Genomic DNA, 26,501 nt, shown 5'->3' with positions numbered 1-26,501 from the left:
CAGCTGGCAAACAGAGTCAGCTGCCCTTCCCCTTGGGATTCCTCCCCGTCAGCCAAGACTGGCTTGTCTAACCATGCGGCTACGTCTGCTGCCACACCACGGCTCAGTATTGCAGTGAAACACTGCTCTGGGTTACGCACCCGCCGTCCCACAGAGTCAAGGGAGCTGCAGTGGTGGAACAGAGGGTAGTGCTTGGCGCTTAGTCTTTAATGACAAGAGCATCAGGGGTCAGGTCTGTGATGTCTCCTGGAGGAACAGCTCAAAAGGCACAGACCAGCCTTTAAGCGGCTCGCCTCCTGGACTGCGCTGCTAGGGCGAATGCATTCCCTGGGCTAAGGGAGGGAAGCTCTGGGGTCTGATTTCTGGCTGCCGATGGCCGGTTCTGCAGCCCAGAGCCCACGTAGAATCTCCGTCGTGCTCAGCATTATGGAGATGCCACTGACACGGGCTGCCTGCCCCCAGATGTGCCCCAACTTGCCACCAGATTTAGGGCTTGCAAGCACTCTTGGTTGCCCTATGCACTGCCTGCACTGGGGAATTCTCCCCTTGCCACAGGCCAGGGGCTCTTGGAGGACGTCTGCACAGCAGTTAAACACCCATGGTGGGCCCATGCCAGCTGACTCTACTCACGTGGCTCGGGCAAAGAGGCTGTTTAATTGCAGTGCAGACGTTTGGGCTCGGGCTACAACTCGAGCTCTGGGACCCTCCCACCTCACAGGGTCCTAGAGCCTGGGCTCCAGGCCGAGCCGGAACGTCTACACCACAATTAAACAACCCCTTCCTTAGCCCCTGAGCCCCGCAAGCCTGAGTCAGCTGGAACAGGCTAGCTGCAGATTTTTAATTGCAGGGTAGACACACCGTTGGGGCTTACAGGGTTTAGGGTAGATGGGAGAATTCATCTCTCCCTTTCTAGCCTCCCTCTTGGTAACAATCCTCCAGTTTGGGGGCAACCCAGTCTCTCACTATGTGCTGTGATGGGGCCCTATTGAATTCACAGGGGGTAACTGTAGCCTGCAGGGGACAGAATAGGGCCCCAGGATTCCCCACGGAGCTCCTTGCCAGATTCTCTGCTCTCCTCCTTTTCACAGCCTTGCAGGAAGCACTGCTCCCCATCTCTTTTCCTTCCGGTTTCACCCTCTGCCTGACCCGAAGCCAAGATGCCTGGTGGGTACAAAGGCGAGTGCGGGGACGATGTTGACCCCATGCCGTTCCTGAATCCCCCCGAGAAAGAGAAGCTGGAGGCCATGAACAAGCCCTATGACATCAAGAAGTCGTGCTGGGTCAAGGATGACAAGGAGGGTTTCGTTGCCGGGGAGATCCAGTCTGACAAGGGTGACCAAGTCGTTGTGAAGACTGTGACCAACCAGGTACAGTCGGCTCTGTGAGTTGGATGTGAGAATGACAGCAGCTCCCATGGGGTCACTGTCCTAACACTGCAGCTGCATCACCAGTGTAAGCCTCTAGATTTCAGGGCCTGGTTTCTCCCTCCTCCCTCTATGGGGCAGAGGCTTAAAATCAATGGAAATCCAGGGTATTATCTGGTGAGAGGGGGAAGGAACCAGGCCCAGGAGTTAACTGACCAAATAAGATTAGCCCTGAAGCCAAGTGGTGCGAGTAAGGATTACTCCTGTGAGTAAAGCTTTGCCGGATCAATACATTGTTAGTCTGAAGCCTGTAGCCTCCGGCAGGCTGAAAGTGGCAGTGGCTGCCTGGCCGGGCTTGAAGGAGAGCTTTGCCGTTTGCTTTGCAGCTCTCTCTTTCTGCCCATAGTTTTGTGGGAAGGATGCTCGTTAACAGTCTGAGCATCTTTCACACAAAGCCTCTGAGGTTTGGTCTGATTAGAATGTCCCCGTGCTGGATTGGCAGCCCGGGCGAGTGAAGTCTGCTCTCTCCAGGGCGGGCCCGGCATGGCGAGCACCAATCCACGTGCCCCCCGCCCTGCCCTGCTGATGTGCCTTCGGCCATGACCTGGCCTGAGCCGTGCTAGGGCTGGAAGTTCAGTGTCCATGGGCCATGTAGGCCTTGGCCCTCTCTGCAGAGCCAGTCAAAAAGGTGCCGTTGACAATGAGTGCAGGAGGGGTTGAGATATGGCTGGGTGTCCATGGAGACCATCAGACCCATCTCACATAGCATCTGATGGGTGCTCACTGGCCTAACACCTTTCAGTGACTATTGAAAGAGGCTGGATTGAACCCAGGGACCATAGGGCATAAGGCTCTACATCCCATCTGCCAGTTACCTCTAACGCTGGGTCAAATGGAGACAGAATGCAGACCGACCCCACTTACGTAGTGCTTCCCTAACTCCCCAGACCCTCACCATGAAGAAGGATGATATCCAGCAGATGAACCCACCGAAGTTCTACCAGGTCAGCGACATGGCCAACATGACCTTCCTGAACGAGGCCAGCGTCTTGGACAACCTACGGCAGCGTTACAGCCACATGAGGATCTATGTGAGTGGAAGGCTCGCAGGGGACAGCCGAGTAGCGTGTGGCAATGAACATGCCAGGCATTAGTGGGTCAGAAATAGTCGCTGACGCCAATTCAGAGGCCCAGATCCAGACCTGAGTTACTTCAGTGTAAATCTGGAGGCACTTTCTTCTTTCTGAGTTCCACTCCATTCAAACCCTCCTCCAGGCCTGCTTGGCTCTCACCTGGTTAAAGCAGATGCATGTCAGGCAGCCTGGATTCTCACGCTCGCTCTGCCTCTGTACGCAATCAGCCAAGTCAAGTCACCGCTCTGTGCCTCAGTTTCCCCATCTGTAAAACCGGGACAATGAATGACAGGTGTTGGAAGCACTCGTTCGTGCTTGTAAAGCCCTTTAGGATCCCTGAGTGCAAGGTGCTAGATGAGTGTCAGGCATTAGAGAGACCTGAAGTATCACCTGAGGTGGCACAATAAACCCGCTCCGTGCTTCCCATTGCAAACTGGTTTTCCTCATGCTGGCTGGTTTGTCTTCTCCTTCTCACCCTCCAGACGTACTCTGGTTTGTTCTGCGTGACCATCAACCCCTACAAGTGGCTGCCAATCTACGGAGCCCGGGTGGTCCAGATGTACAAGGGCAAGAAGCGTACTGAGATGCCCCCTCACCTCTTCTCCATCTCTGACAATGCCTATCATGACATGCTCCAGGGTGAGTGCAAAGCGGAAACCGGCTTCCCTACTCCCCGGGAGCCTCCATCCTTGTTCATCCCAACCACGGCTGCCCCTGGAGATCCCTCTGGGGCGGGGTGAGGTTCCCCCAGCAGTGAAAGTTGCTGCAAAGTTGGGCATCACCTGAGCTTTTGGGGAGGGAGAGACTAGCCAGGTCCCCCCTGCTGAATCCAGGGCTCTGATGCCACAGAGCCCCCACCATGGAAGGGCTCCTGCAGAGCATGTTCTGAAGATGGCACTTGCCCCTTCCTTGCCAACACCCATGGGTTAGGCTTCCCTGTGTGGATGGAAGAGGAAGGGCACATCTGGGAGCAGAGGGGCAGGGACCAAGGGCGTTATCCCCAAGCCCAGACTATGCACACCCTGGAGGACTGGTGCTTTGTTCCTAGGGGTTTCTGGAGAGCCTCGTTAACCCTGGCCTTGTCCTGTTTGTTGTTCCCCCACAGACCGTGAAAACCAGTCTATGCTGATTACGTAAGTATTCCTTGGCAGTCTTCAGCTGGTCATCTCCGCTGAGTGAGAGGGGAACAGGGCTCAGGGAGAGGAGGTTGTATTAGGTCTGGGAGGGAAAGTTGTCCGGTGGTTAGAGCAAGGGCTGGCAGTCAGGATACCCTGGTTCTGTTCTTGATGGTCATGGACTAAGGTCCCGATTGTCCTTGGGTGTGTGGGTAGCAAGGGGGACAGGAGCCTTTCCCCACACTTGTGTGCCCTGCGCAAGGACCAGGTGCAAATGCCATCCCTGGGCTTGGAAGGGGTGTGGGGGGGGGTAATGTAGGGACTGTTCCCTCGATGCATCCCTGGGGGCTCTTAATTTTTCTGCTGATTCTCTGCAGGTTTAGTAGAGGCAAGATGCACAATCCCCAGCTCCGCCACAGTCTGCCCCCTTGCCATGCACAGATCGGTGAGCTCAGAGTCTCTCTGCAGTGTCCAGGATATAGTTCAGCAAACTGAGATGATCCCCGCCATCCCAGCATGGACACTGTAGATATGTAATACCCCAGATTGCCCCCTCACGGCCTGGAATGGCCCTGCAGGCACCCTGCCTCAGTTTCCCTCTGAGTTCTGAGAATAATACACTTCTACCCAGAATCTTCAAGAACAATATTACTTACAACACACACACACACACACACACACACACACACACACACACACACACAACCTTGGGCTAATTTATCAGATTAACCAGCTCCCCCTTTAGATTCAGGGTTTCACAGCCCTCCTTCTTGGGGATCTATGCTTCTGAGTTCGTCCTTTCAGGCTCAGCAGCTCCTCCTTGACTGAGCTTTCAGCCTTCTTTTGAGCACCCACCCAGTCAAATAATCACTCTCTTGATCCTTCCCAGGTGGGTCTAATAACCCCAAGCCGCTGTCTGAGAGAGAGGGGAGCTTTGCTCCCTTCCCCCACACTCTACCAGGCTCCAGGTCTCAGACCCTTAAAGGAACAGTGGTTTTGGATGGCCCTATATCTTTCCTCTGCCTCCTCAAGCTACTTCCCCAGGCTGTAAAGGCCGGAAACCTATTAGAGACCCAGGTGCCACCAGCACACAGTATGGGCCATGTGTTGTAAAACTAGGGCAATGATGCAGATTTTGCATAAATGCAAAACTCCTCCTAATGACTCTTCTGGAAGTATCAACTGTAGGCCTGATTCTCCTCTCGCTTACATTGGCCTTACACCCCTCCCCTGTTCTTGACTTTAATTAAGTTACTCCGATTTTGCCCTGGTGCAAGGGAAAGCAGAATCAGCCCCGGTGAGCTTTCTAAGTGACCATTCACGTCACAGATGTCTTTCCCCAGGGCAACTGCCTTCAATCTTTCCCGGCTCATTCTTGGGAGGGTCAGTCCCAAGAACGGGCTCATGCCTGCAAACACACGCAATAGAAGCAATGACAGGTTTCAAAGTAGCAGCCATGTTAGTCTGTATCCGCAAAAAGAAAAGGAGGACATGTGAGTTATCCCACCAAGGACAGAGACTTGGTGGGATAACTCACATGACTGGAGTACTGTCATGGATGGTTATAAACTGTTCAGGAAGGACAGGCAGGGCAGAAAAGGTGGGGGAGTAGCACTGTATGTAAGGGAGCAGCATGACTGCTCAGAGCTCCGGTACGAAACTGCAGAAAAACCTGAGTGTCTCTGGAGTAAGTTTAGAAGTGTGAGCAACAAGAGTGATGGAGTGGTGGGAGTCTGCTATGGACCACCGGACAAGGGGGATGAGGTGGATGAGGCTTTCTTCCAGCAACTCGCAGAAGCTACTAGATCGCACGCCCTGGTTCTCATGGGTGACTTTAATCTTCCTGATATCTGCTGGGAGAGCAATACAGCGGTGCATAGACAATCCAGGAAGTTTTTGGAAAGCATAGGGGACAATTTCCTGGTGCAAGTGCTAGAGGAGCCAACTGAGGGGGAGCTTTTCTTGACCTGCTGCTCACAAACAGGGAAGAATTAGTGGGGGAAGCAAAAGTGGACGGGAATCTGGGAGGCAGTGACCATGAGTTGGTTGAGTTCAGGATCCTGACACAGGAAAGAAAGATAAGCAGCAGGATACGGACCCTGGACTTCAGGAAAGCAGACTTTGACTCCCTCAGGGAACGGATGGGTAGGATCCCCTGGGGGGACTAACATGAAGGGGAAAGGAGTCCAGGAGAGCTGGCTGTATTTCAAGGAATCCCTGTTGAGGTTACAGGGACAAACCACCCCGATGAGTCGAAAGAATAGTAAATATGGCAGGCGACCAGCTTGGCTTAACGGTGAAATCCTAGCGGATCTTAAACATAAAAAAGAAGCTCACATGAGGGAGGCAACCTAGTGACAGAGGATGTGGAAAAAGCTAATGTGCTCAATGCTTTTTTTGCCTCTGTCTTCACGAACAAGGTCAGCTCCCAGACTGCTGCGCTGGGCATCACAACATGGGGAGTAGATGGTCAGCCCTCTGTGGAGAAAGAGGTGGTTAGGGACTATTTAGAAAAGCTGGACGTGCACAAATCCATGGGGACGGACGAGTTGCATCCGAGAGTGCTAAAGGAATTGGTGGCTGTGATTGCAGAGCCATTGGCCATTATCTTTGAAAACTCGTGGCGAATGGGGGAAGTCCCAGATGACTGGAAAAAGGCTGATGTAGTGCCAATCTTTAAAAAAGGGAAGAAAGAGGATCCTGGGAACTACAGGCCAGTCAGCCTCACCTCAGTCCCCGGAAAAATCATGGAGCAGGTCCTCAAGGAATCAATCCTGAAGCACTTACATGAGAGGAAAGTGATCAGGAACAGTCAGCATGGATTCACCAAGGGAAGGTCATGCCTGACTAATCTAATCGCCTTCTATGATGAGATTACTGGTTCTGTGGATGAAGAGAAAGCAGTGGATGTATTGTTTCTTGACTTTAGCAAAGCTTTTGACACAGTCTCCCACAGTATTCTTGTCAGCAAGTTAAAGAAGTACGGGCTGGATGAATGCACTATAAGGTGGGGAGAAAGTTGGCTAGATTGTTGGGCTCAATGGGTAGTGATCAATGGCTCCATGTCTATTTGGCAGCCGGTGTCAAGTGGAGTGCCCCAGGGGTCGGTCCTGGGGCCGGTTTTGTTCAATATCTTCATAAATGATCTGGAGGATGGTGTGGATTGCACTCTCAGCAAATTTGCGGATGATACTAAACTGGGAGGAGTGGTTGATATGCTGGAGGGCAGGGATAGGATACAGAGGGACCTAGACAAATTGGAGGATTGGGCCAAAAGAAATCTGATGAGGTTCAGTAAGGATAAGTGCAGGGTCCTGCACTCAGGACGGAAGAACCCAATGCACAGCTACAGACTAGGGACCGAATGGCTAGGCAGCAGTTCTGCAGAAAAGGACCTAGGGGTGACAGTGGACGAGAAGCTGGATATGAGTCAGCAGTGTGCCCTTGTTGCCAAGAAGGCCAATGGCATTTTGGGATGTATAAGTAGGGGCATAGCGAGCAGATAGAGGGACGTGATCGTTCCCCTCTATTCGACATTGGTGAGGCCTCATCTGGAGTACTGTGTCCAGTTTTGGGCCCCGCACTACAAGAAGGATGTGGATAAATTGGAGAGAGTCCAGCGAAGGGCAACAAAAATGATTAGGGGACTGGAACACATGACTTATGAGGAGAGGCTGAGGGAACTGGGATTGTTTAGTCTGCAGAAGAGAAGAATGAGAGGGGATTTGATAGCTGCTTTCAACTACCTGAGAGGTGGTTCCAGAGAGGATGGTTCTAGACTATTCTCAGTGGTAGAAGAGGACAGGACAAGGAGTAATGGTCTCAAGTTGCAGTGGGGGAGATTTAGGTTGGATATTAGGAAAAACTTCTTCACTAGGAGGGTGGTGAAACACTGGAATGCATTACCGAGGGAGGTGGTAGAATCTCCTTCCGTAGAAGTTTTTAAGGTCAGGCTCGACAAAGCCCTGGCTGGGATGATTTAGTTGGGGACTGGTCCTGCTTTGAGCAGGGGGTTGGAATAGATGACCTCCTGAGGTCCCTTCCAACCCTGATATTCTATGGTTCTATGATTCTATGACTTGTGGCACCTTAGAGACTAACCAATTTATTTGAGCATAAGCTTTCGTGAGCTACAGCTCACTTCATCGGATGCATTCAGTGGAAAATACAGTGGGGAGATTTATATACACAGAGAACATGAAACAATGGGTTGTTATTTCTCTCCTAACACAGAGAGATCATTTCTTACCTGTCGCTTGTTTCTTTTTACCAACACCTTGTTTCTCCTGTTTGTTTTATTTAGCGGAGAATCCGGTGCCGGCAAGACTGAGAACACGAAAAAGGTCATTCAGTACTTTGCCAACATCGGCAGCACGGGCAAGCAGGCTCTTGACGGGAAGGTAAGACGCAGGAACGTGGGCGTACCGTCACAACAGTCATTCAGCTACCCTTGGGAGTTCCCTGAAACTGTTCTTTAAAGAGCTGCAGGAAATGTTTGCAACCAAACCCCAAAGTCTTTTGTGTTTAGATTCCGAGGCCAGAAGGGACGACTGTGACCATCTAGTGTGATCTCCTGTACAACACAGGTCACAGAATTTCCCCAAAATAATCTGCTTTTCCTTGTGCAGGGATCCCTGGAAGATCAAATCATCCAGGCTAATCCTGTTCTGGAGGCATTTGGAAATGCCAAAACTACCAGGAACAACAATTCCTCGCGTTTTGTAAGTACCAGCCTCTCTCCTGACTCCAGTTTCTTTGGGGGAGGGGAGATACTGCAATGATGCAACCCAAAAGTGTTCACAGAGGAAGAAGCCTCTCTAGGAGTAATGACGATAAAAATAAGAAGGATGTATTTAGCACTTTGCATTTCCAAATGACCACGCACGCATTAATTACCCTGCATTTGCTAACATTCCAAATCAAGCTTCATTGCATCCAGGTTCACTAAAACAGGCACAAAAATAGAAAATCAAACATTGCCAGAAGCTGGGAATGGGCGACAGGGGATGGATCACTTGAAGATTACCTGCTCTGTTCATTCCCTCTGGGGCAACTGGCATTGGCCACTGTCAGAAGACAGGATGCTGGGCTAGATGGACCTTTCGATTGACCCAGTATGGCCCTTCTTATGTTCTTATGTACAGTAAGAAATACACATTCATATTAATGACCCACTGTATTAGTGACCCTTAGTGCTTATAGATCCAATTCAAAATGCTTTGCAAATGTTAGCAAATGAACCCACAGAACATTCCTGTGAAATAAGTGAGCATCATTAATTCCTTCTGACTGGGAAATCGAGGCATGGAGATTTTTTTAATTCAGGAAATCTCTGAAGCACGTGCTTACGTCCCCCTGGAAGTCAATTGGGTATATGCTAAAATACTTTCCTGAATCAGGGCCAAAGAGCTTTGTCAAAGTCTCATAGCAGGTGCGTGAGAGTGTTCCTGGCTCCCATTCTTCTGTTGTGTGCACTATACAGCATTGCCTCATGCTGTAATAGAAAAGTTTCTTTAAGCTATATTGAAATATCCAGGAACAAAGGCATTTTTATAGATTTGATCTGTGAAAAGACTAATTGCTTCTCGCTGACTTGCAGATTTGCTCCTGCTGCATGGCCCCTATGATCCCTCAGAATCTCTCAGCTACTCCCTGTTGTTAGACAGATATCACAATAAACGGCCTCCTCTTTCATTTTCTTATCCAGGGCAAATTTATCCGAATTCACTTCGGTACCACGGGCAAACTGGCTGGGGCTGACATTGAGAGCTGTAAGTAGCCACATTAATTTTGTCATTTACTTCCACCTGGGTCTCATCCAAAGGCCATGGGAATGAATAGCAAAACTCGCATTGACATCAGTGGTCTATGGGTCAGGGTCTATATTGTATGGCCGTTTTCTGCACCAGGGCAAAGCTGGAGTTAATTCTATTAACTTGATTGATTCGCTCTGGTGTAAATGAAACCAGAATCTGGTCTCTGGTGAAAAGACCTGTACCAGTAACTGCTACGGTTACTTGTATTCATCATCATCAGGACAATGGCATGACTGTGGTATACTTAGGATTCTAAAAATAGCTGTCTAGGAATGTGCATTGTTCTTTGTTTGCACACATGCATTTAAAACCAAACTTAGACCCACATATCCCAGCTCTTAATGCATAAAGACCCTGGTGTGTTTCCTGGCTAGGGACTTGGAGAGGGCAGAAGAAAGAGAGAGAGGAAACATATGGACGGTTAGGTTTTTTTTCCCTGGGGGATTCTCTATATCTGCTACTTTCAACTGGTCCCTGCCTTGCAGTTCTCTCTGGAGGTCATAGGTTGCATTCACCTCTTTTTTTTTTTTTGAACAAGGAGGTGTAGATTTCCTCCCAGTCAATCAGAACTGCAGCCTAACTGGCTGTTGAGCAATGGAAGGGGCTTCTTCCCCCCACTTCTTCTTTGCAAATGGCTGAATTTCCTGCTTCGGCATCATTTGCATGTTGCAGCCTCAGCTGGTGTGACCAAGAGAGTAAGAGACCAGGAATCAAACGTAAGTCTCCTTCATGTCAGTGAGAAACAGCACCATTGGGCCAATGCACATGGGCACAGAACATGACTACAGGGCACAGGGAGTCTTTTCTATGGCCCTTTTTAGAGAGGAAGAGCATCTCAGAGATGATTAGTCGTTTAATCATATATGCAATAAATTGACTTTTCATAATATCCTTTGAAATGGAAAGAGCTTTGGGGCAGTTGTGTATCTGGAGATTAGAGCAGGGCTCTGAGAACCAGAAATCCTGGCTTCCTTGGACCCACCACTGACTTATGACCCTGGATAAGTAACTTCATCTCTTGCTTCCGTTTCACCCATTTGGAAAATAATTATAATAAAGCTGATCTAACTGGGAATGTTGTGAAACTCATAAAGTTCTTCAAGATCCTCAGCTGAAGGATGCTTTAGGAGTGCAAAGTATTATACTTATTGTTACAGTAATGATGGATATAGTGAATGGAGAAGAAATTTGCTTCCAAAGGATACTTACTGTACATGAAATTCTGGCTCCATTGACATCAACAGAGCCAGGATTTCACCCTACACCTTTTACCCATGTCTGCAATCTTAACACAGGCCTGGGTTTACCAATGATCCCCTTTATATTTCAGATCTCCTAGAGAAGTCTCGTGTCATTTCCCAGCAGGCAGCTGAGAGAAGCTATCACATCTTCTACCAGATCCTCTCTAAGAAGAAGCCTGACCTGATTGGTATGGCACTTCTGTGTATATTCACTCTTCTTAACTCAGGCTTCCCTGATATGTCCTCTGTTTCCAGGATGAGAAATCTATTTGCCAAAGCTTTGTTTAGCAGTCGTTAAAGTAGGTTGACTCAAGAAGGTGACCTCTTACTGAAGCAGCTAAGGAGGAGGAGGAACTGTGGGGAGACCAGGCCAGTGAGTGAAGGGGAAGTTGTATTTCCCTTTCTTTAACCCCTGTAACTGACTGGTCTAAGGCGTGCTACATAAGGTCTCAGCCAGTCTGGTCAGGTTTGGTGCTAAGGTAATGAACATCAGGTGCAAACTGAAGCAATGGATTGCTAGAGCACGGAAATTGCTTATTTCCCTAGACATGGGAAACACATTGAGGCCGAGGTTTTCAATGTTGCATAAGAGATTTGGGTGTCCAGTTCTCACTAATTTTAATGGGAATGGGGTGTCCACATCCCATAGGAGGTCTGAAAATCTCAGCCCTAAAGGAAGGCTCTTACAAAGTGCTCCATTAGAAGTGGATCCCAGGGAAATGAAACTCCTAATTCCCCTTCCCATCTGAAGAGTTTTCCTTCTCCAGCCATAGGTCCACTGCAGGTACTGTTGTGTAACTGCATTGCTATCAGAATATGTAATCACCTCTTGGTTTGCCTTCTGCAGAATCTTTGCTTCTGGTGCCTGATCCCAAGCATTACCACTGGATATGTCAGGGTGTAACTACAGTAGACAACATGGATGATGGGGAAGAGCTGCTTGTCACAGATGTAAGTCTGGAAAAATGAAATGGAGGAAAAAGGTCTGGCTCAACAGGTTGCTCCTCCATGATCTCAGTTCTCTCTAGAAATAAGGAGGCAACTTCTTATTAGTGAGAGTAATTAACTATTGCAGCAACTTACCTAGGGATCTTTTAGATTCCTCATCACTCAGAGATTGGGCTTCTCTACAGGATATCCTCTAGCTCAACCAGAAGTTCTGGGCTGGATTCAGGAGATCCTGGGTGAAATTCTATGACCTGTGTCAGTCCAGACATCAAACTAGATTAATTATAATGGTCTTTTATAGCCATAACACCTATGAATCTGTAAACTTTGGTGCACATCATGGGGTAAAGCCTGCTTACCTCACTCACATGCACAGTTTCATTGGAGTTCTTGCATGTGGAAGCCTAGCACATTCTGAGCCTTCTTTGATGACTGGTTTCATACAGTTTTCTCAAAGGGCAATCTGGCTTTGGAAAGAGCTTATTAGGAACCTTGCTCCTGATGGGGGTATTACAAGCATTGCTTCAGCTACACAGAGTCCAAACTGTCTTCAGCTGCTGCTGTTATATTGCCACACGACCCTCTAGACGAGCTACGCTTCCCTCACTGTAAATGAGCTGCTAGCTAGAGCAATAGCTTTAGGTGTAGAATAGTCCTCAGAAACACTGAATTTTCCCACATCTTTGTACAGGCTGTTTTAAGTTCAGTTCTGTTATAGACTCACAAGACGGAGATGGGAAAAGGCCAATTAGGTCATCTAGTCCCTCGCCTTGCTGTTATTATAGGGCTGTTTCCTACAGTTAATTCACCAGTGTTTTGGCCAGGCTAGTTTCGGGTGATAGGATTCCACCACTGCCCTTGGAAGACTGGCTGGTGACCTGGATTTCAGGAAATATTGATAAGGGTTCCAAAAGGTCAGGTGTTACTCAGCCACATTCCTCTTTGGTGTGACTCTACCAGAGCCAGTGGAGTTACACGAGAGATGGAAGCAGCTCCTTCTGTCTTCCATCAGGCTCATTGTTTGCATGAGATTCAGGTGTCCACCCAGTGTGGAAGTTCAACCACCCCTTTGTTTATTTGGTACAGAATGATGAAATCGTGGTCTGAATTTGAAAAATGATCTTTTTTTTTTTTTTAGTGGCGCTTGGTGTTTTACAGGCTTCACTCCTTGAAAATGAATGGATTTAAATGAAACAGCTGAGATTCTCAGAGCCCTCTGAGGGGATTGCAATGCCCTACTCCCCTGAATTTTAAACAGGGGGCTTTGAAAATCTCAGCAAATGCGTTGGATTTAACTCCTTATGTCATGAGATTGTTCAAATGACTATGCCGAAGGGGCAGATCCTCAACTGGCGTTAAGTGGTGGATTAAAGACAATCAGGTTACACTGATGTCCATTGGCTGAGGATCTGTCCCAAATGACTTCCCCGAAATGTTATCTAGAGCTAGTTCGAAGGGACCTCACTAGGCTGATCTTGATGGGCTGTGAAATGACTTTAGGTTTTTATAGTAAGGAGAAGTCCTCCTGTTTAAGGTGCAGGTTTATATTTCCCTTCTGTGGGTCTCTTTCCCTTCGGCCAGGTGGCCTTTGATGTTCTAGGCTTCTCGCCAGAAGAGAAGCTTGGAATTTACAAGCTGACCGGAGGCATCATGCACTTTGGCAACATGAAGTTCAGGCAGAAGGCAAGAGAGGAGCAGGCGGACGTAGACACCACCGAGGGTAGGCTGGGGTCACTGCATTGGGTCAAAGTACGCCCAGGAAATCTACACCCAACCTGAGAATGGATTGTTTTACTCTGCCAGTTCACTGACGTCCCAGAAAAGCTACCCAAACCCAAACATGTTTCCAAAGGATAAAAATGACCTTAAACAACCAACTGCATCTGAATTTTTAAAGGGAGCAGGTGTGCTACCGGGAGCTGCCCTTCACCACTCCAAAGGGGTGTCAAGCCTAGACAGGTGATTGAGCATTCAGCAAAAGGCTTGATTGTTCCTCATAGACATCACCCTGCATTGCAGCTAGTATGGAGTCCTGGGGGAGTGGGCAGACAGAATGTCTCCTGGAGGACAAAGGCAGAGCACCCTCTGCTGCGTCTCTTTCTTGACTGTGCTCTACTCCCTCAACTCCAATATGGCTGGCCAGCTCCGCTGGCCACTGTGTGTGAGGGGACAAAACTATGGCTCCTCCGCACCCCTTGGGGAGTGCTGTGCTGTAGCGGTGAAGCAGTCTCTGTCTCCCCAGAGTGCAGAACACATAACCCCTTTCCGGAATATGCTAAAAGACACAAACTGGAGATCAAGCAACATTATTCCTCCCTTTAAGATTAACTAGGTTCCTCCTGTCCTTAAACAGTGGCTGACAAAGTTGCCCACCTCATGGGTCTCAACTCCGGAGAGCTCCAGAAGGGCATCACCAGGCCCCGGGTGAAAGTGGGCAATGAGTTTGTGCAGAAGGGGCAGAACATGGAACAGTGCTATAACTCTGTCGGCGCCCTGGGCAAGGCTACCTATGACAAGATGTTCAAGTGGATGGTGGTCAGAATCAACAAGACCTTAGACACCAAGATGCAGAGACAATTCTTCATCGGGGTGCTGGACATCGCAGGCTTTGAGATCTTTGAGGTACACAAAGCAAGAGACCCTCTCTCTGAAGTGGGACCCCTCTGTGAAAATATTCCCTTATCATCCTGCCCCACTCCGAAATGTTAACTTCAGTATCCATGCACATGCCGGCATAGTCAGTCATCATCCAGTGGGATGGGTCACTAAATCAAGGACACCAAACCGAGGTCCATACCTTGGCAGAAAACAATCAGAGAGCATGTGGGGGTTAAAAAATGAGCAAATGACCACAGTGGATCCCTCAGATGCAGGAACCCAGCAATCAGGCGGCTTTGCATCAGGGAAAGAAAGGTGCATGTTCTTCCCCTTTCGGTTACCTAAGGCCGAATTCTGATCTCATTTCCACCACTGAGGGAATCTGAAATATCTCTGAAGTCAGTAGGGTTGCTCTAGACTTGCTCTGGAATAACGGAGATCAGAACGTGTCCCCGGGAGTGGATACGTTGCTTCTTGCCCAGCAGCTGTGTTGTATTTGCAGCCTCTGGGGCTACATTTCAAAGGCTGATTAGTTCATGCATTGCTTCCCCCCATCTCTCTGCAGTTCAACAGCTTTGAGCAGCTGTGCATCAACTTCACCAACGAGAAGCTGCAGCAGTTCTTCAACCACCACATGTTTGTGCTGGAGCAGGAGGAGTACAAGAGAGAGGGCATTGTGTGGGAGTTCATTGACTTTGGCATGGATCTACAGGCTTGCATTGATCTCCTGGAAAAGGTAACTGTCCCTGCCCTGAAGGAGAGGCGCGTGGAGAGAATGAGCTAGAACAGATGCAGAGAAGGGCTACTAGGATGGTTAGAGGAATGGAGAACTTAACTCCAAGAGGAGACATACAGAGCTCGGCTTGTTTAGCCTAACCAAACAAAGGCTGAGGGGAGCTATGGCTGGTCTCTATAAATACACCAGAGGGATAAGCACCAGGGAGGGAGAAGAGTTATTTCAGTTAAGAGCCAATGTTGGCAAAAGAACAAATGGATATAAACTGGCTATCAACAAGTTTAGGCTTGAAATTAAATAAAGGTTTCTAACCATAGGAAGAGTGAAGTTCTGAAACAGCCTCCCCAGGGGAGCTGCCTTCCACGACTGAGCTTGCTAAGTTTATGCAGGGGACGGTATGATGAGACTGCCCACAATGGCCCGTGGCCCGTCAGTGACTGCTAGCAGCAAATATCGCCAATGGCCAGAGATGGGACACTCGATGGGGAGGGATCTGAGCTACTACAGTGAATTCTTTCCAGGGGTCTGGCTGGTGGGTTTCACCAACATGCTCAGGGTCTAACTGATCACGATACTTGGGGTAAGGAAGGAATTTTCCCCACGGTCAGATTGGCAGAGACTCTGGGCTTTTTTCGCCTTCCTCTGCAACGTGGGGCATGGGTCTCTTGGTGGTTTGACTAGAGTAAATGGTGGACTCTCAGTAACTTGAAGTCTTTAAATCAGGGGTAGTCAATTACTTTTTGTCAAGGTCCAAATTTCTTGGTCAAGGTATAGTCAAGATCCAGACACCGGAGAAAATAATAATAATAAATAAAATAACAATCATGATAATAATAAGTACATAAAAAAAAAAGATTTTGGGGTCCGTTCAAAAGTGTCTGGCAGTCTGGATTTGGGCCGCGGTCTGCTTACTGACTACCTCTTCATGATTTGAGGACTTTAGTAACTCCGCCAGAGGTTAGGGGTCTATTTCAGGAGTGGGTGAGGTTTTGTGGCCTGCGATGTGCAGGAAGTCAGACTAGATGATCACGAGTCTACTCAGCTGCACATAATTACATGACTAGATAATAATCTAGCTGTAAGTGGCAAACTCAGATCAGAGGTGAAGCTGCCCCTGCTCATCACTGAGATGGCAGTAATGGGCTTCTCTCATCTGCTGCTACCTTGTGATCCTCTTTCTTCCCCCAGCCCATGGGCATCTTCTCTATCCTGGAAGAGCAGTGTGTGTTCCCGAAGGCCACGGATGCTACTTTCAAGGCTGCCCTCTATGACAACCACCTAGGCAAATCATCCAACTTCCTGAAACCCAAGGGAGGCAGGGGCAAAGGGCCTGAAGCCCACTTTGAGCTTGTGCACTATGCTGGCACGGTACGTCCCGAACAATGTTATTTTTGTTGGCAAATCATCCATGTAGATCCGGCTACCTGCATGGGCCTGACCCTGCACTCACTGAAGTTAACGATGAAACTCCCACTGACTTTCAGTGGAAATGGAACCAGGACTGCACTGCAAACTCAGGCCTGTTAGACCCATGCCTGAGTGCTCGGTGTTTCCAAGCCCATGTTTCAGCATCCACATAGCACTGGGTAAGGCACCAATCATGTCATGCTTTCAAGGCATTTGACACATCACAGCACAATGTGCCTTTATGGGCCAAATTCCCTGCTGGAATAAACTGGTGGAGCTCTGCTGACTTCAATAAAGCAGCACCAACTTACCCCAGCAGGGAATTTAGTCCTACAGTGTCTCATTGAAATGCATCTCAAAATGCTTTATAACAACAACAGAGATAAATCACAATCTAAAACTTCAGCTGGGCAAATATATGATCAATGACTCGACAGTAGCTCACTTTAGTGGATTATGAGTAGCAAGTCAATTGCATCTGTCAGGCATGGTCTATGTATACTTGGTCCTACTTCAGCGTGGGTGGGATTGAGTAGGTGAGCTCTCCATCCCTTCCAGCCCCGCATTTTTATGATTTTTATTATCAGAGGGGTAGCCGTGTTAGTCTGGATCTGTAAAAGCGGCAAAGAGTCCTCTGGCACCTTACAGACTAACAGACATATTGGAGCATAAGCTTTAGTGGGTGAATACCCACTTCATCTCACGTGATATGATTTCTATGACACTTCAACACACAAGGCTCAGCTCTGATCAAAAATTAAATCCTTAAAAAAATTCTGCAAACCATCTCCTCCCCCCAGTACCAGGACTTTGTTTCTGGGAGCACAAAGGCTCGCAGGACAGTTACTAGGATCGCAAATCAGCCAAGGGGTTAAATTAATTTTTGCTTGTTTCTCAAATGCTGCCAGAAGAGCCGGAGTCCTGAGGTTCGCTGCCGCTTGTCTAGTCTTTCATGGAGACTGTGCCAATGCCTAGCTGCAGGAACAGTCTTTATGCATCTAACCAAACTCTGCCCGTTATTCATGCACGCGACCGCACAGACATTCTGACAAAACATGATCACAGCATGAATCACAAGAGCTTTCTGTATCTTATTTACATTTAGCAGCTATTGCCATTCCCGGGTCACACATGGGCATTTGCCATTGACATTTGTGTTAGACTACGCCACGCTAAGTTCAGATGACACCAGTGGATGGGCCATATTGTCCCCTCTGTCAGTGGCTCCAGGTGAATGTATATTAGGGAAATGTCTAACCTCTGCCTGCAACAGGCCCCCCTCCTCAAAGCCTGCCAAAGCTCCTCCGTCAGGGGAACATCTGCTTTCCATGGCAAGAATCCCTGCTAAACCCACAAGACTTCAGTGAGTAAGTTAAGGCTGATCGTGAGTCAGCAATAACTCATTTCAGAGTAACAGCCGTGTTAGTCTGTATGCACAAAAAGAAAAGGAGTACTTGTGGCTTAGTCTCTAAGGTGCCACAAGTACTCCTTTTCTTTTTGAGCAATAACTCAGTCACTTTCCCGCTTCATGCAGTGGATTTCTCCCCCTCCCTCTTCAGGGCTAGTGGTCATTGGAGAAGAAGCATCTTCTTATTTGTACTGTGTTGCAGCAACGTTCTCTTTCAGAATCTGGAGTGTTCACTTTTCTCCGCCTTCTCCAGGTGGCGTACAATATTACTGGGTGGCTGGAGAAAAACAAGGACCCCCTGAATGAAACAGTGGTGGGCTTGTTCCAGAAATCCAGCATGGTACTGCTGGGTAATCTCTTTAAAGAGGAGGAGGCTGCAGGTACGGTAAACATCACACAGCACAGCAATGTGGTTGGGCGCAAATGGGATCGTGTCTAGCCCTTTAGTGTTTTCCCTGCAATTCTCTATGGCAAGGATTAGGCCACTGGTTATAGCACCCTCTGCAGCCAGGTAACCGACTTCCTCTGCGATACAACCTCTTCCATGCTGACAGATGGGCTAGCTCAGTCCTTGAAAACGACGCCCCCTTAGCGTTGGCCGAGATAGCTCACCTTGTTGGAATGAAGCCTCTCTAGAACAGTGCTACTGGCACACACTTGTGTCTGAATGAAGGGAGGATGCAGTGCGGAGTTAATGACAAACTATGGAATTCCCTCCAGGCAGTAAATGGCCTTCTGTTGACCAGACAGCTGTCAGGTTTCTATCAACCAGAAAACTTGCTGCCTCATCGGATTGTTGCCAGTCCGGCCTGGGGCGCCCCAGTTCAAAAGATGAATGGGAGAACTATGAAAAGGCTTTTAAGATCTCAAATTATTAACAGATTGGGTCAAATTCTCCTCTCAGTTACACTGGTCCCGCTCCATCCAGTTACAGTGCAAAGCAATGCATATGCACCCCTGTAACCGAGGGAGAATTTGGCCCCATGATTTACCAATACATGTACTTTCAAACAAAATATTGTAAACTCAGGTTTTCGTTCCCTTCTTTTCCAAGCACTGAGCTCACTTCAGATTCCAGGATTCCCTTACAATAGTAAATGAATACAAAATCCCTAAACCAGAATAGCGGGCAGGTTTGATGGATGCTTGTTTTTTATTTAAGGGGTGTCTTCTCCAGCGAGAACTGTACTGTGAACTACAGGCTCCTGAGGAGATATATGTATTTTGTGTGCTACAGTATATCACTTATATGTTATGCATTTTAATATTGTTCAGCTGGTGGTGCCAAGAAGCAGAAGAGAGGCTCTTCTTTCATGACTGTCTCCAACTTCTATAGGGTAAGTGGGCATTCGCCACCCATCAATTGCAATATAGGGTACTTTATTATTTGTATTTTGGTAGTGACCCAGGCCCCCATTGGGCCAGACACTATACACACATATAACAGAGAGCGGCCCTGCCCAAAGGAGCATACAATCGAGGATATGATCTAGGAATTATAGCTATGCTCTAGGAATTATTTTGGGGAAGTTCTCTGGCCTGTGTTATACAGGAGGTCAGACTAGTTGATCACAATAGTTTCTTCTGGCTTCGGAATCCATTCGTCTAATCTTTGAATCTAAGTTTTAGAAAAGATTCAACAGGTAGACATGGCAAAGAGAGGTTGGGAGTGCAAGAAAACAGTGAGATCGTTTATGAATAGTGGAATAAGAAGAACATTAAGATCACATCAGCTGCCTTTTAGAACTGAAAATCCAGGATTCAGACCCTCTTGATCACCCATGGTGTCCTCAAATGTTCATCCATGCAACGCTCTTCACGTTGTGAAGAGCACCTGCACGCTAGTGTTATCTTCACAACTAAGGAGTGTGAATTAATTTACTGAGCATGAGGTTCTCTCTCTTCTGCTTGCCTCGCTCACTTTATTTCTCTTCCTCCGGCTTCAGGAGCAGCTGAATAAGCTGATGACCACTCTGCATAGCACATCGCCCCATTTTGTACGCTGCATCATTCCAAATGAGTTCAAGCAGTCTGGTAAGCATCTGCAGAGCCTTTGAACCACACTCGGGCAAAGAAACACAATGCCTTCTGCCCTAGCTTTGGCTGGCTGAACAGCAGATCTTAATCCAGTCCTGGAAGAACATGGGGTATCGCTTCATAGAACACCTCTGTGTCCCTTAAAGGCAATGTTAGTGTGGGACAAGACTCCAACAGAGAGGTTTGAAGACAAGATGGCTAATGAGCAGTTAGCTATTGAACAGTTCATTCCTCTGTGGCTGTCCAATGAACAGGGAAATACCAAACTGCCTTGACATGCAGTAAACTGGCAAGGACAGTAACAGAAAGCACAGGGTAGCACATGGACTTCTGTTAAAGGTGGTTATCCCTGATATCTCCCTTTAACTCCTTGTCTACTCCTGAATACACTGTTGGGCTGATAAATGTACCAGATACTTCACCTCCTGGATTTCCAGGGGTCAGTGGAATCGCAGCCACACAGTAATTGCAAGAAGACTGATGGAGCAGGGCTGAAGTGAAAACATATACGAACAGGCCCTCTGGTGTAGAACATTTCAGCTTCTCTTGTACCCAACACAGCAAAGTGAAGGGCGCCCGTAATACAGTCCTTTCTCCTCCATTTCAGTTCTACCCACAGTATGTGAATTCTGTCCATTACTAACCTCTCCTTTTACATCTTTGTGTCACCGAGGGCGAACGGCGTGAGAAGCTCCAGTCATTTTGTTCCCCTGGCTCTGGCTCAGTCAAGTGAAGTGCTGACCTGTTCTCTGGTTTTCATAGGGGTGGCTGATGCCCACTTGATCTTGCACCAGTTGGCCTGTAATGGAGTGCTGGAAGGCATCCGTATTTGCAGGAAGGGCTTTCCTAACAGACTGCAGTACCCTGAATTCAAGCAGAGGTGAATGTTTATATTTTTCGGCCCATTTGGGAGGATGGACACAAACAACACCCAATATGGGATCCTCCTTGGACAATCGGGAGATGGAGTAACTCCACTGCTAACCCTCCTACATCCTCTCCTTCAGGAACTCTTATTAAGTAAAGATGAGAAACAGAGATGGTTATAAACACCTCACAGCTGGCACCCCAGCCCTTTTGAGACCTTTGCTAGAAGAGACTGTGATGAAGTAGACATTAACCCTTGCCTAGCTCCAAGGCCATCCTTAGGCGTATGCAGCATACGCGGCTGCGTAGGGCACCCAAAAATTTGGGGCACCACCGGGACCATAGGCGCCAACTTCTCATCTTGCTGGGGGGCGCTCAACCCCCTCCCCCACTCCAGGCCCTGCCCCCACTCCACCCCTTCCCCCAAGCCCCTGCCCCACCTCTTCCCACCCCGCCTCGCCTCTTCCCTGCCTCCTCCCCTGAGCGCGCCTCGTCCCCGCTCCTCCCCCTCCCTCCCAGAGCTTGAACACTGCGAATCAGCTGTTCGCGGTGCTCCAGAAGCACTGGGAGAGAGGGGGAGGAGTTGGTAAGCGCAGGACCACCAGCGCGAGAGGCGAGGGGGGAGGGCGACAGAGGGGGGGGAGCTTGATGCTGGTGGGTGCTCTGCACCCACTAAATTTTCCCCATGTTCCAGCTCCAGAGCACCCACCCACGGAGTCCGTGCCTATGTCCAGGACAGCAGGCAAGAGCAGGTCGGCCCCTGCACACCCAGGGCACGCTGCAGGCTCCTTACTAGGCAGGGGCCATATTCACAGAGCCTAATGCACTGGTGCGGCACATTCTGCATGAGGGAGAGGGTACGGGGGGGCAGGTCTCTGCGGGGACCTGTGACTCTCCGCATCATTCTGTCAATAAATCAGAATTTTTTCCATAGCGTTACTTCTTTAGTGCAAGGCTAGTCCATCAGCATTATAGTGTGCTTCATTTGTTTAAACTGGTTTTAATAAAGTGCATGGGGCAAGTTTTCCAATACTGTCCGCTTATGTTTGCGTTGCTAAGAGCAGGTCGGCCATAGGGGCACCAGTTTAATGATGCTGCGTAGGGCCCCATAAATCCTAAGGACAGCCCTGCCTAGCTCTTCTCCTAACAGCGGCCCTTACGTCACTACATGTCTTTCTCATTTCAGATATCAAGTCTTGAACCCCAATGTAATCCCTCAGGGATTTGTGGACAACAAGAAAGCATCAGAATTGCTGCTTGCCTCTACTGAGTTGGGGGAAAATGAGTACAAAATTGGGCACACCAAGGTACTGTTTTTTCCTATCATATTAAGCTAAATTAATTCAATTGAAGTGTGTCCACACAGGGAATGGCACCAGTTTATGCTGATTTCAAAACAAATTTTAATTCAAGCACTGGGACTTGTGTGTGTCGACCAGGCCTCGGAGTTAAAAGTTCCTACTGCAATCTTCTCTCCGCCCTCCATTGCCTTCCAGTATGTGAACTCACGGCCCAGAGCAATGTGACATGCTCGTTCTCAAATACAGAGCAAGATAATGCAAAGGAGGCACGCTTTTAAAGATGGGCTAAACTCTCAGGTCCCTTCACTTTTTACTCGCTCCTTAGAGTACGTCTACACTAGAAACACTACAGGGGCACTGCTACAGACACTGCCAGAAGGGGTTCTTCCGTCACTGTAGTAAATCCACCTCCCCGAGAGGCGGTAGCTAGAATTCTTTTGCTGACCTAGAAGTGTCTACACCAGGGTTTCTGTTGTCTTAATTACACCATGCAGGGCGTAACCTAACTCTGTAATGTAGACCAGGCCTTAGCCAAGTAAAAATTCCACGAAGAATTTTGCCTAACTTCAGACGGAATTAAAAAAAAAAGAGTCAAGACCTTGTTTTTTGCCCCTATAATCTTAGTGGAGCATTTCAGAAATTAATATTTCTGCATGTATGTTTTGTGTGATCACGTAATGAAATAGACTATTGTGATACACATGCAGAGGCGGAAAAAGTTCAGCTTTTTCCAGGAACTTACAATGGAATTTTCTAACTTGTATAATACTCCCACACCACTCCTCTAGCATATTTCATCCTTCGATTTCCAAGTGCTTTATTATATGTCCGTTAATTAAATCGTCCAGTGTCGTCGTTATCCCCATTTTACTGCTAAAGGAAGACAGGCAGAGAGAGGGTAAGTGACCTCACTGAAGACGAACAGCAAGTCAGTGCTAGAGCCAGAAATAGAACCCAGGAGTCTTGACTCTCAGGCCCTTGCTTATAAATATCCCAGCCTCAATATTCTATTCATATATAATTCTGTAGACTTACAGCACTGGTCCCCAAACTTTATGGTCCACACCTTCCTGGCCCAGCCCCCCAGGAGCCATGGTTGGGAGCCAGGGCCGTGAGTGGGGCTGCAGTCAGGAATGGGGCCAATGCTGCAGCTGGGGCCTCAGCCGGGAGAAGGGCCGCGGTCGGGCGTGTCCCACAGTTTGGGGACCAGTGACCTACAGTGATAGTAAATGTAGGTGGAAAGTCAGACAGGTCAACAAAGGCAGAAACCCACGACGGAAACTAAAAGGGGACTAACAGCCCTGACTAAGCCCAGACACATGAATAAGCCTATTGATGGGGGAAGAAGTTCACAGATTCAAAGTTCTGGTGCATGACCTGGAAGCCAAGTTCTAACAGTCTTCTCTTGCTCTTCAAGGTGTTCTTCCGTGCCGGAGTCCTGGCCAAATTGGAAGACTTGCGCGATGACCGTCTGGCAAAGATCATGTCCATGCTGCAGAGCCGTGTTCGTGGCTTCCTGATGAGGATTGAGTTCAAAAAGATGCTGGAAAGAAGGTATCCCTTTGAAATATGAGACACCACTTCATGCATGAGACACCACTTCATGCAGAGCGCTAGAAACCAATTGCTAACATACTTCATTCTCTACTAGGCATCATGAGATGAATCTTGGATGTCAACCCTTGGTCCTGGCACACAACCAAAGTAACGGGGTTGTGCACTGTGGATCTATATGGGAATCAAGGGGCTAAAGAATCCTCCCCTTCAGGCCACAGGGCTACAATAGTTCCACTACCTCCTGTGCATCTATTCTACTAGTTGATGGATCTATGTAGTGATGGATCCACAAGCCCTGCCTCTGTTCAGGAACCTGACTGTGGAGCAGTGAACCCTTTGGAACACAGCTTCATGGTACCCAGTTGAGGTAGATCAGAGTGGGGCCTTAACATATTGGTCCCACCCTGGGCAGTAGAACTGTATTGTTTCTGCTGCTGCTAGGGGATGTTTATGGCTGCACGATGGAGCGGGTGGAAGGGAGGAAGATATTGCCAGTTAGAATCGTTTCCAGCCGATGCACCATATTCGTGTCTTCCCCTGCATGAAACACCCATGTTCTACTTCAGTGGCAGCATTCCTGCTATCCCAGTACAACCCTGCCACCCTTTTCCTACCTCAGCACACTGCCACTGACCTTTCTTGCATCTGGGACTGGGAGAACACTGCTCCATCCATTCCTATCCCACTCAGCGAATGCCCCAGCATTACATAGCCTCTGCGTACTGGCTCCAGCCTTCTGGCGGGGTTCTATCACACTGCCACAGTGATACCCACCCAGAACACTACACACGCTGCACAACGAACCTTTGAAAATAATATCTGCTTTAGGAAACAATAGTATTAAATTAAGAGAAATCCCCCCTAGCCAATGGAGAAAAGTGAGTTCAGCATTTAAGAATGAACTGAAAACGACATCTCTCAAATGAGCTGATAAAGAAACTTGCTGCATGCCAGGACAATGTCTTGATGTCTCAACTACCTAGTCACAGTGCCAGGAAACTGGTGACTGTTTCTAAGCCACACAACCCTGTTGGGTTTCATTACAGGCTAGGCCTGATGGCGATTCAGAGGAATGTTCGCAAATTCCTGCAGCTGCGCTTCTGGGGCTGGTGGAAATTGTATAACAAGGTGAGACCCGTGCTTCCCACAAACAAACACCACCCCCCAAACTGTACCCAGCTTACACAGAAGGAAATAAAAGCAGCTGCAAGCACTGGCAATGGGTGGGGCGCTTGGATTTTGAAGATAAGGGGTAGAAAAAAAAGAATTGCCTTGCCCAGTTATTCAGCAACAAGTAAATACACTTTGGGTGCCAGTCACTTTCTTGCTAATTATTAACAGGGCAAGGGGCATGAATGATTTCCCTCCAAGTCAATGTCAGAGCAGTCTGGAAATGGAGGACACTTTGAAATCTGAATTTGCCACCTCCATGAAATGGGAATTACGTTCTTTAGGAAATTCAAGCCCTGGATCTCCCTCCTCCAACAAATGAAGTTCAACTCTGCCTTAAGCGGCTAGGTGTTGTAGTTCTGAACCCTGGAGATGGACTCAGGCTATTAATTAAATCCTAAAACCTAGAACAAAGTTTCTTGGTCTATTTGCCCCCCAGCTCAGAAAGGTGTGGCCTAAATAGGGCGGATGAGCCCGTTTCCACAGCAGTGGCTTCTTCTCTCGTCTCATAGGCCCATTAAGATTAAATTTTTTTTGGTGGCAGGGGATGGAAAGGAGCATTGGCCAAGATATTCTTGCTTAATAGATGCTGAAGGACCCATACACCAATTTAAGGCCAAATTTAACACCGGGGAACCTAAACAGCATCTGATCAATTTACCTGTGTACCCATTGGGAGCACAGCCTCCCACATCCGCACGTGCAAAATTGATGTTGCACACTTTAAATATTCATTATTCAACCCCTATTTTGTGTGTGCGCAAATGTAAATATGGGGCTTTTGCATGTGTGCAGGCCAAAACGTTAAAAATATGGGCCCAATGTCCTCAATTTACCGGAAGTTCAGCACCTCAGGAGCAAAGACCCGGAGCCTCAAAGGTACTTAGGCATCTTACTCTCCCATTTAAATAAATATCTCTGAGGACCTGGGCCAAAAAGCCTCCAAAAGACATTGTCAGATTTTGATCTCAGTTACACTGGTGTGAACCTGCAGTAGCTCTTGCATAATGACAGGTTTCAGAGTAACCGTAAAAAGAACAGGAGGACTTGTGGCACCTTAGAGACTAACAAATTTATTAGAGCTCACGAAAGCTTATGCTCTAATAAATTTGTTAGTCTCTAAGGTGCCACAAGTCCTCCTGTTCTTTTTGCAGTAGCTCTAGTGATTTCAGTGGAGCTCAGAATCTGGCAAACTGTCCTGATTTCTCTGCTGGGGCCCAGAATTGTTCGGGTAAGTAGTTTATGATGATGCCTTTCCTGGAAGTCATCTAACACATACTGTAGTGATGAAGCACTCCGCACCAAATCAGTCATTTTAGAAGACACCAGGCCCAGGCAATACTTCAATATGGCAATAAAGAGATTGGCTCAGGAGCATTCTGGGGGAAGTTGCTACAGAGAAGACCCATTTGTGAACCTCACTGGCTGAACTGCATGCTTACAGGTGAAGCCTCTGCTGAATGTGGCCCGACAGGAGGAGGAGATGAAGGTGAAGGAAGAGGAGCTGAGGAATGCCATGTCAAAGACTCAGGAGCTAATTGATCGTGTCAAACAGCTGGAGGAAAAGATGGCCACCCTCAGCCAAGAGAAGAACGATCTTACCATCCAGCTGCAGGCTGTGAGTTATCAGAAAAAGGATGGTTACCGGTTATGTCTCTTCCTTGGGCCTGTAAGAGGGCACTGGCTATAGCTTCTCCAAATGATTCATAAAAGGGCTTGTTTTTAAGAATCTGGAACAAGTAGAGAGCTGTGGGAGATGGAAAGTGAGAGTCCTAGAGAACCACAGCAGGTCAAAGAAAAAAC

The 26,501-nt window shown here is 48.1% G+C and overlaps 1 protein-coding gene across 1 annotated transcript in view; it reads left to right on the top strand.

Moving 5' to 3' along the window:
* The first annotated feature begins 1,157 nt into the window (after positions 1 to 1,157).
* Positions 1,158 to 26,501, top strand: part of MYH16 (myosin heavy chain 16) — a 48,224-nt gene continuing 22,880 nt past the window's right edge. The window contains exons 1-21 of the mRNA XM_077827923.1: positions 1,158 to 1,367; positions 2,312 to 2,455; positions 2,980 to 3,136; positions 3,603 to 3,630; positions 7,916 to 8,012; positions 8,241 to 8,333; positions 9,320 to 9,383; positions 10,759 to 10,857; positions 11,517 to 11,620; positions 13,199 to 13,337; positions 13,971 to 14,239; positions 14,781 to 14,951; positions 16,140 to 16,319; positions 18,020 to 18,146; positions 19,042 to 19,103; positions 19,713 to 19,800; positions 20,566 to 20,683; positions 21,857 to 21,977; positions 23,389 to 23,525; positions 24,575 to 24,656; positions 26,143 to 26,316. Coding sequence (XP_077684049.1) covers positions 1,158 to 1,367; positions 2,312 to 2,455; positions 2,980 to 3,136; positions 3,603 to 3,630; positions 7,916 to 8,012; positions 8,241 to 8,333; positions 9,320 to 9,383; positions 10,759 to 10,857; positions 11,517 to 11,620; positions 13,199 to 13,337; positions 13,971 to 14,239; positions 14,781 to 14,951; positions 16,140 to 16,319; positions 18,020 to 18,146; positions 19,042 to 19,103; positions 19,713 to 19,800; positions 20,566 to 20,683; positions 21,857 to 21,977; positions 23,389 to 23,525; positions 24,575 to 24,656; positions 26,143 to 26,316 — 2,664 coding nt within the window. The remainder of the gene's footprint in view (positions 1,368 to 2,311; positions 2,456 to 2,979; positions 3,137 to 3,602; positions 3,631 to 7,915; positions 8,013 to 8,240; positions 8,334 to 9,319; positions 9,384 to 10,758; positions 10,858 to 11,516; positions 11,621 to 13,198; positions 13,338 to 13,970; positions 14,240 to 14,780; positions 14,952 to 16,139; positions 16,320 to 18,019; positions 18,147 to 19,041; positions 19,104 to 19,712; positions 19,801 to 20,565; positions 20,684 to 21,856; positions 21,978 to 23,388; positions 23,526 to 24,574; positions 24,657 to 26,142; positions 26,317 to 26,501) is intronic.

Source organism: Eretmochelys imbricata, chromosome 10, assembly GCF_965152235.1.
Source record: "Eretmochelys imbricata isolate rEreImb1 chromosome 10, rEreImb1.hap1, whole genome shotgun sequence".
In the NCBI taxonomy this organism is placed as follows: Eukaryota; Metazoa; Chordata; order Testudines; family Cheloniidae; genus Eretmochelys; species Eretmochelys imbricata.
Note: the sequence above shows the minus strand (reverse complement) of the source record. Positions and strands in the feature narration are given on the sequence as shown.